Source organism: Rana temporaria, chromosome 1, assembly GCF_905171775.1.
Source record: "Rana temporaria chromosome 1, aRanTem1.1, whole genome shotgun sequence".
NCBI lineage: Eukaryota > Metazoa > Chordata > Amphibia > Anura > Ranidae > Rana > Rana temporaria.
The window spans coordinates 188,054,957-188,067,154 of record NC_053489.1 but is presented as its reverse complement, the minus strand read 5'-3'; the positions used below and the strand labels follow the sequence as shown (position 1 = coordinate 188,067,154).

Here is a 12,198-nt window from a genome sequence, read left to right as displayed (position 1 = left end):
TGTGTACAGTTATATGGTTCACAAGCTGATTTAGCGCACCATTCTTTCACTTTATATTTATGTAGGTGTGAGATCACTAATTCAGTGGTTGCAGCTGTTCATCAGTTTTTTATTTCATTTTGATTCTTCCTTTGAAGTTTCACAACCACAATATCTTCACATAGTAGCACATTAGTAACATTATACAAAACTTGACATAAAATTCTGGCTATTCTCAAGCCTGACACCCTGTACACATGGGCCAGAATCTCGTCAGGAAAAAACTGTTGTTTTTCCTGCCGAGATTCTTGGCAAGAATCTCTTGCTGTCCGAGTGTACAGACACTCCTTTCAAAAGAACTGCGGGCTCTTTTGGAAGGCAAGAACGTGGTGACGTCATGTCGTACGACGAGCATGCGCTCGTCACATACGATGCTGTCTCCGCCATCTTGCTGCACCCTACCTATGCCTAGGAAGCTACCGCGCATGCGTCAAAGTCATTTCGAGCATGTGCGGGTTTCCACGGCAACAGGCAAGTATACACACTCTCGGGTTTCTCGGCAGGAAAACACTGCCGAAAATCACAACGAGAAAATAGAGAACATGTTCTCTATTTTTCTCGTCAAGATTTTAGGCAGTTTTCTTGTCAAGATTTTAGGCAGTTTTCTTGACGAGAAACCTGAAAGCCTCGTACACACGCTCGGTTTACTCGGCAAGTAAACTCTGCCAGCAGTTTTCTTGCTGGTTCTTGTCGAGAAAACTGAACGTGTGTACGAGGCTTAATAGGCAAGCTATAGTCAAAAAAATAGAGAGCTGAGCACTGCCATTATAGACATTTAACAAAGCAAAACAATAAAAAAAAATACAGTAAGTAGGGAGTCCTTTAATTGCAACTTTGAAGGTGACACGGAAAAAACACAATACTTTAAATGACATGACGCCTGTTCAGTAAGCTGAGCAGGCGGATGACAGGTTTGTGTCCACTCCGCAGAGTTGACACAGACAACAGTCCCGCTCTCCTCTATATGGAAATTGAATGGAAACAGACCACCTGTCCGTTTCTATTCGATCTGATCCGCTGGAGTGATGGATAATAGGATCACTATCCATCTGTTTTTGGTGGACAGGATGGGATGGTGGCGGGTGTCAGCAGATATGCGTCCACTGACATCTGCCGCTCTATAAAGGACGATGCAGTGTTCAATCACGTCTGCCTAAAAAACTGACAGGTGGACCTATTCAGACAACCCCGTGTGTAAGAGGCCTAATGCCGCGTACAGACGGTCGTTTTTTGTGATAAAAAAAAAAAGACGTTTTGAATCATGAAATAAAACAACGTTTTTGAAACTTCATTTTCAAAAACGACGTTGCCTACACACCATCATTTTTTAAAATGCTCTAGCAAAGCGTGGTTACGTTCAGCACGTACGACGGCACTCTTTTCCATTGAAGCTAGCTTCATAACTTGCTTCTGAGCATGCGTGGGTTTAAAAACATCGTTTTGAAACGTTGTTTTGCCCACACACTATCATTTTCATTGACACAAAAAACGACGTTTTGAAAAACGACACAAAAAATTAGAGCATGTTCGAATTTTTTTTTTGTCGTTTTTCAGAAGACATAAAACGACGTTTTCCCCACACACGGTCATTTTAAATGACGTTTTCAAAAACGTCATTTTTTTTCATCACAGAAAACGACCGTCTGTACGCGGCATAAGGGTCCTTTTCACCCGGAATGCCCCTGTGAATAAGAGCCTTATTGGGCTTGAAATAATAGTTGCTTATTTATGACTGGTGATAATAAATTGGCACAGAAAGAGTTTTCCCAGTAACAAAAAAAATCAGATTTAACCTTCCGCTTTGAAAAAAAATCAAGCATTCTGATTGCATGCTACATGACACTGTGCTCATTATATTTGTCTTAGTCCCATTTGTACTAATACACCAAACAATTAAACATGCTACTTTTTGTGTTATTGGTTTTTCATAGATTAAATCAAAAGACCTCACAAGGGCTTCAGCTTTTATAAGAACAGTTAGTACAGTAAGCATTTGCAAAGCATTTGTATGGTTTTCAGAAATCTTCAATCAGTAGAAGCCTTGAGTTGACCTTACTTTTTTAAGAAAGCAACACAAGGACCCTAAAATGATTAAGATTGAGAAACAATAGCCTAAAGAACTTGATGACATGTGCAGACTTCTGTGAACTACTTATTAAGCTGGTCAAAAATTCAAAAAGATGTTAGATAGCATCCATGCGTATATGACAAAGCACCTAAGTAAGCTTTTTTGCTTTTTCTTTCCTTGGAAAACCTACCTGCCTTGTATGAAAGGTGTTTGCCTCACACAGTCTAGTGTAACAGTTGTGTGTTTTTCTCCATTCTCCATCTGTCTTTGAACTCTCCACTGTTCAGAGTCATCCACTCTTATAGCAATCACTTTGGCACCAAGAGCAGCTTTGACCCTGCAGAAGCAAGAATATAGGGAAAATGATTTAGCGTTGCATCTCTGATGACAGCTAGCAATGCATCAAGAACCTAACAATGCAAAAAGACTTCAGCGGTATGACACCTTCTCTAGATCATTGTTAATGACTGATTCTCCACAAGATGTGCTTAGTAACCATGCAAAAGAAATCTGCTGAAAGAGTAATTGAAAAAGACTGACAAGCATACATATCTGTAGGATTCTATGCAGTAAAAATGAATAGCTTAGAATAAAAAGTTAAAAGAGATTATCCAATTTGCTTGAACAACTAACTATGGAATCCCATGGAGCTCATAGTTTTTCTTTAATGAGATGTTTGTGTCATCTCAGCACCTGCTGAATAAAAGACATAATATTCCTTAAATCCTATAAGTGTTGACGTGTCTTTGTTCTGCATTGTTTTGTGAGGCAGAATGTGGACTAAACTGCTTGAGAAATGCGTTCATTATATAATATCATAACCAGGCATGTCATTTCTGTTCTATTTGCAGAATAGAGGAGCCAGTTCACAAGATACATTGGATGGTCCTCCAGGGCTATAGTAGTGGTCCCATTACTTTCTTGGTTTGCACATGGAAAAGAGGCCAGGTCCAGAGAAGGTTTGGTACCTGCAACTGAAGTGGCATGACCAAGTATGAAATGATAGAAGGTTTAAGATCGATAGAATGTTTAGGGCTGCCAATCAAACCAAAATACAATGAATGATGCATGCTACCCTGACAGGATACATTAAAAGTGTATCCAAAATTGACATTTCAGCATAAAAAGCATTCAGCATTTAAATTGTAAGCCATTTGTTTATGTTTTCTTCATTTGCAGATCATATGGGAACAACCATTTATGTATTGTTCTGCTTAAAGCACAACTGAAATGTTATGTTAAGTTCCAAAGATGACTAGAAGGTTTTAATGTTTTCACCTCCAACAACAGCAACACCTCCAACATCAGACACAGATGACAGACTGCATAGAGGGCCACTGCTTTCCTGTTGGACATGTTCCCCAACTAAGACACAAATCCCAAAACACTGCCCTGCGTTGAACCCCAGCTAGAGCAGTCTGCAGATAGACCCAGATAGCAGTGGTCCATTATTGATTCAGGTGCCCAGGCATGAAGATTTCATGCTGCTGTTGAAGGTAAAAACAACATAATTCAACTGGGCTTAAAGAGTAATCAAGGTAAGTAGTCTGCTAATATTTAATTCTCCGCTGGGGTGAGAGTTTTTTTACATTACAGTGCATGTTTTCATGGTGTATAGGAAGGAATATACAGCGGGGATCGAAAGTTTGGGCACCCCAGGTAAAAATTTGTATTAACGTGCATAACGAAGCCAAGGAAAGATGGAAAAATCTCCAAAAGGCATCAAATTACAGATTAGACATTCTTATAATATGTCAAAAAAAGTTAGATTTTATTTCCATCATTTACACTTTCAAAATTACAGAAAACAAAAAATGGTGTCTGCAATAGTTTGGGCACCCTGCAGAATTTATAGCATGCACTGCCCCCTTTGCAAAGCTGAGACCTTCCAGTGTCATGGATTGTTCTCAATCATCGTCTGGGAAGACCAGGTGATGTCAATCTCAAAGGTGTTAAATGCCCAGACTCATCTGACCTTGCCCCAGCAATCAGCACCATGGGTTCTTCTAAGCAGTTGTCTAGAAAACTGAAACTGAAAATAGTTGAAGCTCACAAAGCTAGAGAAGGCTATAAGAAGATAGCAAATCGTTTTCAGATGTCAATATCCTCTGTTCGGAATGTAATTAAGGAATGGTAGTCATCAGGAACAGTGGAAGTTAAAGCAAGAGCTGCAAGACCAAGAAAAATATCAGACAGAACAGCTCGCAGGATTGTGAGAAAAGCAATTTAAAACCAACATTTGACTGCACAATCCCTCCAGAAAGATCTGGCAGACACTGGAGTTGTGGTACACTATTCCACTATAAAGAGATGCTTGTACAAATATGGTCTTCATGGAAGAGTCATCAGAAGAAAACCTCTTCTACGTCCTCACCACAAAAATCAGCGTTTGAACTTTGCAAATGAACATATAGACAAGCCTGATGCATTTTGAAAACAAGTTATGTGGACCGATGAGGTTAAAATAGAACTTGTTGGCCGGAATGAGCAAAGGTATGTTTGGAGAAGAAAGGGCACATAATTTAATGAAAAGAACCTCTGTCCAACTGTTAAGCATGGGGGTGGATCAATCATGCTTTGGGGTTGTATTGCAGCCAGTGGCACAGGGAACATTTCACGAGTAGAAGGAAAAATGGATTCAATAAAATTTCAGCAAATTTTGGATGGTAACTTCATGCCATCTATGAAAAAGCTGAAGTTAAAGAGAGGATGGCTTCTACAAATGGATAATGATCCTAAACACACCTCAAAATCCACGGGGGATTACATCAAGAGGCGTAAACTAGTTTTGCCATGGCTTTCACAATCTCCTGACCTCAACATAATTGAAAATCTATGGATAGACCTTAAAAGAGCAGTGCCCAGAAATTTTTCAAAGAACTGGAAGACTTTTGTAAGGAAGAATGGGCAAAGATACCTCAAACAACAATTGAAAGACTCTTGGCTGGCTACAAAAAGCGTTTACAAGCTGTGATACTTGCCAAAGGGGGCCGTAGAAGATATTAACTCTGCAGGGTGCCCAAACTTTTGCAGACACCATTTTTTTATTTTATGTCATTTTGAAAGTGTAAATGATGGAAATAAAATCTAACTTTTTTGACATATTATAAGAATGTCTAATCTGTAATCTGATGCCTTTTGGAGATTTTTCCATCTTTCCTTGGTTTCGTTATGCACATTAATACAAATTTTTACCTGGAGTGCCCAAACTTTCGATCCCCACTGTATGTTTGAGAGCTTCAGGATAACAGTACTGGTTGTGTAAGGTATCCATCATGTAAAAAGGTTTTTCCCACTTTCTGTTCATCTTCATTTTTTTTAATAAAGCAGAGATATATGGACCTCATCTGGAACCCCCAAAAAATTGGAAGTCACCTAACATTCATATAATAGCAATGTGCCTGTCAAGAAAAGAAAGGATTGTCCAAGGGTCTGACTGAACCTCAGTTGATCAAATCTCTTTATGTATGGTTAAAGCAGAAATTATATCTGGTACCTCGAGAGATACTAGAAACACAGACATATAATAGATTAAGAAAAGATACAAAAGCTGCTTCTCGTACTCTGTCTAATGATTTAATTACTGTAATGCTACTCCAAACCTGTACATTAACTCTGTAGAATAGAAACTTTTTCCGTAACAGGGACATGGCCTCTTGGAAATGCATGCAAGAAACGTATTTGTGGTCTTCAAAAATATTAAAACCAAACATGTTCAATATTGACTTCTAATGTCTCCAATGTAACAATTACATTTTGCTTTCACATTAATATTTTATCAGTTTTAATATGAAACAGCTTTAACATTACAATTTATCAGTTATTTAGTCTGCCATCATTTTTCCTGACTTTAGTTATCTTCTTGTCAATAACATCCATTTACTCAGCTGGTCCACCACTGCAATTCTAATCAGTCAATCTAATGGATTATGTATTTTTCCAGTCACAACCAGGACTGCATAGAGTCTGCTGGGCACATTCAAAAAATATACTAGTGTAACAGTCTCCCTACTGCTCTCTGTGGTGGTTCTGGTTAGGTATGGGTAGAGTGATTTGATTTTGTGCATGTCAATGTGAAATTTTTACCAACGTGAAATTGATCTAGCCACAAAAGTATTGATTTCACCTTTGAGGAAGTTTAGTCAAAACTATACTTTAAAGTGGTTCTAATGGCTCAAGCTTTTTTACCTTCATGAATTCATGCATGAAGGTAAAACAACTTCTCTGTGCATCAGCCTCCCTATACTTACCTGAGCCTGGTCTTTCTCCAGTGATGTGCGTGGGAGCCTTAGCTCTGCTGGGTCTCTCCCTCCTCATTGGCTGAGACAGCAGCAGGAGCCATTGGCTCCCACTGCTGTCAGTCAAAGCCGATGAGAAGGGAGAGAGGCTGGGGCTAAGCCATGGCTTTGTGTGTGAATGAACACATCAGCTCAGGAGCATGTTTGCCTGGGTGTCCCCATTGCAAGTTGCTTGCTCTGGGGGCACTCGGCAGGAGGGAGGGGCCAGGAGCACTGGCAGGGGACCAAATAAGAGGAGGATCGGTTGCTGCTCTGTGCCAAACCACTGCACAGGTGAGTATGACATGTTTGTTATTTTTTTTATTATTGCCTTTAATATAACTTTAATTCTGTCATGTGGCTGTTTAGGTGAAGTTGAAAAGAAATCTACCATAAAGTAAATCTTCCCATGTTGATTTGCAAACTCTGTGATGTCCTTCAGGTCAACCCTAGGAATTTGTCACTAAATAGCAATTCCTGGAAACGTTCAGAAGTCATTTAGCCTAGGATTGGGTGTGGCACCAATGGGGAAGGGTTATATTTTGAGGGTAACTATCAAAGGGTTTAATACTAGTTCATGTATTGCAGTGTGGTGAAACATAGGCATAATAGCAGTGTGGTTCGGTAGTGACAGGCCTGCAGAAGTTTAAAGTATAGTAACAGGGTCCTGTAAACAAACAACCCTAATTTGTCAATATGCTACGTTTATTACAAGTTCTAATGTTATATTACTTATAATTGAGGGCATTGTTTTCTTTTATCAAAAACATGTTGATAAAAAAAAAACATGTATATATTCTAAATGATTCAGTGCAAGCTACCCAATATAAAATGCTCAATATTCTTTTGTAAGTTTAATAGTGTAGCATTCACGTGCCCTCTCTCAAATGTACATAAATATGTATAAACTCCAATATATTGTAAAGTCATTGTAAAGGTTTTTATTTAAAAAAATAATTTAAATAACAAACATGTCATACTTACCTGCTCTGTGTAAGGGTTTTGCACAGAGCGGCCCGAATCTTCCTTTCTGGTGTCCCCCGGAAGTGTTCCTGGCCCCTCCTCTTCATTGGGTGCCCCCACAGAGAGTCAATTTCCATGGGTTCACCTGCGTGCTCCCGAGTCCCGCTGCTGCGTCCATTGACACAGACAGCAGGACTCGGCCCCTCCCCCAAGATCCTGTTTCACTGGATTTGATTGGTAGCAGCGAGAGCCAATGGGGATTCGAGACAGCGGCTGGAGATGCTGGGATTGAGCTTGGAACGACCGGGTTCAGGTAAGAAAAGGGGGGCTCTGGGGGGCTGATGCAGCACAGAAGGTTTTTCACCTTAATGCATGAATACATTAAGGTGGAAAAACCATGAAACTTTACAACTCCTTTAATTAAAATTAAGAATTTCTAGTCTATATAAGGTCAAAACAATGTCTCTATTTATAAATATGTCATAATGTCCAATCTACAAATTTATAAAATGATGGAAATAGCATGTCTGTATAAATGTGAAAATCACACAATTTATTTTCAAGTAAAACTTTACAATAATAACATAAAATTTGTATTTATTGGAAATAGACTTAAGTTTTCTATAAAAAAAGACAGAATATTCTGTTTGTTACGGAGCAAAACTATAGTTCAGACTCATAGGATTTTCAAATTATTGTTTAGTATAAAAAGCTCCAGCATACCCTGTTGATGATAAATCTAACCTATCTAGGTTTCAGATGTTACGGGTGAAGTGCCTACCATAAAATAAGCTCAGCTTAGAATAGCCAAGATTATTAGATTTCACCATTAATATGAATTATTTTATTAAGAACAAGACACAGGCTATACTACTTTTGCTAGCTCTGTTCCTGTCTGTTTTCAATATACTTCCACCCTTTTCTCTTGCCACCTTTATGCCTTGGCAGGAGACCGCTGAGACTATTTAGCATATTTATAGCCATGCTTGTGTTGACAGCTCACATTTCCATAATGCATTTAAATGAGCAGACTTTAGCTTTTCTTATCTTTCTACACTCACCCAAGATCTCTCTTAACAAAGTAGTACCACTTTCTCACCAAGCTGAGACTTTTTACTGCAGTAACCTTTAACCATGGCATTACACCCTAGGATAGGTAAAGCATATAAAGTGCAGCGTTGGGGAAGCTTTCACGGGGAGAGACCAGCAAGAGCGTCCTTCAAAATTGCCTTTAGATAATTACTTGTTTCGGTGGTCCAACCATTTGACTCCAGCAGCGTTTTCCTGAAGCACTATAGTAAAATGATATCTTTTCTATAATTTAACACAGTGGGACATTTTTATCTCATGTGGTGGCATACGTATCCATTTTATGGCAGGGCAACACCTACAAAGGACGCTTAAATGTTAGTTCCGTGTTGACACGTTTTGTTTAAAAGGTATTTCTTGTTTCTCCTATAAGACTGAAAGGCAAATGGCTAAAAAAAATTCACCTTACTAAATATATTTAGAATGCAGCTCCATAATCAGAGATTCTTCGCCTGTTCCCATGCAAAAATTAAGCTGCCATGAAATGAAAAGCACTGCTTGTTTCTGACGGAAATCTGAAGAGGCAGTGTTTCGAGATGCTGTCACGAATCTAGGAAAACATATTTTTAAACAAACCCAACACACAAGTACTTCTATTTGTAGATGTACTCAGTCTTCAATTTGCATTTATGTCCTATGTAATGGTTCTCATCACAGAACAAATACTTTTCTTCTACAATGGCATGCAAGGTTAGTGCTGTGCAGACACAGGTGATATCAGCAATCATAATTTTAGGAACTATAACATTTTAAATGTATATGTTTTTACTGAATATTTCAAGAAGTTAGTGAAAGTGAAAAAATTAGCAATACATTTTTTTACTACACTGCTTTAAAGTATAACCATGCCTTTGTTACATTTGACATAAGATGCATACTTATATATTTTTTTAATCGATTAATTGACTAATTTTGATTAATTATAACGCACATACAGATCCAACTACTTTTTGCTGATCTCCTTGCAGGCCGATTCCCAGTGCAGCTACCAACCACTGGAAAAATGGATAATCAGGATACAAGAAACACACAAAGGCAGCGCTCGATGGGAATAGCATTAAAACTTTTATAGTCTTCAAGTAGGTAACAAAATAAATATTGCACTGGAGATAAAATCGATGTAGCTACATAAACTGTAAAAATGGTGCGAGTAATACCAAACGGTAGCAAAAGCAGTCATAAAAACATGTAGCCAAGCATGATACTGGTATAAAAATGTGTACAACGATACCACTGCTGAATCCAGATGAGGAGGGGTTAACATCAGTCCGTCGGCATGTAGCTGTCCTGTGGAGGGAACTATCACAACTCCTAGTGGGTGGCTGTAGAATCCCAGGTTGATAAAGGGAAGTGTAACAGCCCTTGCGTGTGGCAGATAGTAAGGTCCCGCCGGCATGCAGATATGAAGGCACAGCAAAGGAGCCCTTCAGATGGACAAGGCAAGCCCCGCCGGTGTCCGTGACATCACCGGATCTCCGACGGAACTCCCTGAAGACCCGGAAGCCGGTGGAGAGGTGAGTATCGATCAAAAGAATTTTGATCGATCAAGAACATTTTGATCGATCAAAAGAATTACTGATTAATCGAGGAATTAATTTCCACAGCCCTAATATATGTATATATATATATATATATATATATATATATATATATATTTATTTTTTAATTAGCCTTCTCACTTAAACACAATGAAAATGAAATGTTTATACAGAACATCTCAAGAAATATCAAGTCCTGACCATATGCTTTTTCACCTCCAGTTATATATCTTATTATAATACTGGGATGTATTGTGTGATTGCAGAAGGCAGGTCCTACTGAGCACTAACGAAGGAAGAATTAAATGGGATGCATAATGTATGTTTCTACAAAATCTTTGCAATAATCTTAACTGACATAAAACTTTATTCACTAAGCTGTGTGAACTGTTATTTTCAGTAAGGAGAGACCATGGGAGCTGAAACGACCCGTCTGATGGCTGAAATTACTGCTCACTATAGCAAATAGTACATTTATTATGGCTTAGGGAATGGACCAACAAAAAGGTAGTGTTCAATTTTCAAAATACTTTTATCAATGGGTGTTCATACTTTCAGGTGAGTAACCTTGTCAGTTACTTTTTTGCTGCCTGTGTCTCACTGAGAAAATCTCCTTTCACTTTCTGTCCTGGAGATGCAACAGGAGATCACTATAGGCAGGATTTCCACTTTTACACAGTTGTCACCAGAATAGGTGTTCTAGCTGTAAGATTTAATTTCTATTTCTCTTTTGATTACATATTTATAATTTTAGGTTTCCTGTCCCAGTGACAATGGTAACAAGGACAAACAGAAAGAAGTGAATCCAGCCAAAGTGTTTTGGTTATAGAACCACTTTAATCTACTATAAAAGAAGATGTTAGGAAATATTATTTTACCAAATGGCTGGTAGAAAATTTGAATTAGATAAAGAGACATAATCAACAGAAACCATGCCTGCATAAATTGAATACAGTAAAACCTTGGTTTGAGAGTAACTTGGTTTGAGAGCGTTTTGCAAGACAAGCAAAATGTTTTATTACATTTTGTCTTGATATTTAAGCAATGTCTTGATATAAGAGTAGCGTCATGCCACAACTGAGTATAAAAAAGAAGAGAGGAGCCTCTAATGCCCTGTACACACGATTGGTTCGTCTGATGAACACGAACCGATGGATTTTTTCATCAGATATCTGATGAAGCTAACCTTCATCAGTCTTGCCTACACACCATTGGTTAAAAATCCGACCGTGTCCAACGCGGTGACATAAAACGCAACGACGTACAGAGAAAAATGAAGTTCAATGCTTCCGAGCATGCGTCGACTTGATTCTGAGCATGCGTGGATTTTTGACCGATGGATTTCCCCACAGACGATCGTTTTTTTTCTATCAGTTTTTTAACCATACGAAAATTTTAAAACAGGTTCTATTTTTTTTCACTGATGGGAAAAAAACTGATGGGACCCACACACGATCGGTTCATCCGATGAAAACAGTCCATCAGTCCGTTTTCATCAGACGAACCGATCATGTGTACAGGGCATAAGTGTAGCAATATGGTTACATTTAATGAAGGTACAACTTTTAGCAACTTATTGCTACACTTAGGCCTTGTACACACGATCAGTCCAAACGGACTAAAGGCTGAAGTCTGATGGTCTGATGAACTGATGGTCTGATGGTCTGATGTGCCTACACACCATCAGTTCAAAATCCGATCGAGTCCAACGCGGTGACGTAAAACACAACGACGTGCTAAAAAAACGAAGTTCAATGCTTCCAAGCATGTGTCGACTTGATTCTGAGCATGCATGGATTTTAAACCGATGCTTTTGCGTACCAACCATCGGTTTTGACCGATCGGTCATCAGTCCATCAGTCCGATTTTAAAGCAAGTTTTAAAACTTTGGTCTGAAGGACAAAAGTCTGATAGGCCATACACACGGTAGGTTTGGACTGATGAAACGGAACTTCAGTCCGTTTTCATCAGTTTGGACTGATCGTGTGTACAGGGCCTGAGAGGAGCCTCTCTTCTCTTTTATACCCTGTAAAAAAATGCTTTGATATACAAGTTTCCACAATTCTAGTAAACTTTTATTGCAGTTTGTCTAAAGGTAAATGTAAATCTATCAGAATTGAATATATGTACTGTATAATGAAGTTGTGATGTTAAGAGCCAGTGTTTTCCTACAACCTGTAAAGGATGATTGCAGGAACAGCAGAGGATGTAGATGGGACAGACT

At 38.7% G+C, this 12,198-nt stretch overlaps 1 protein-coding gene across 1 annotated transcript in view; it reads right to left on the bottom strand.

Moving 5' to 3' along the window:
- TMEM132B (transmembrane protein 132B) overlaps positions 1-12,198 on the bottom strand; it is a 751,132-nt gene that overhangs the window by 403,842 nt on the left and 335,092 nt on the right. The window contains exon 3 of the mRNA XM_040347367.1: positions 2,298-2,444. Within this exon, the coding sequence (XP_040203301.1) occupies positions 2,298-2,444 (147 nt within the window). The remainder of the gene's footprint in view (positions 1-2,297; positions 2,445-12,198) is intronic.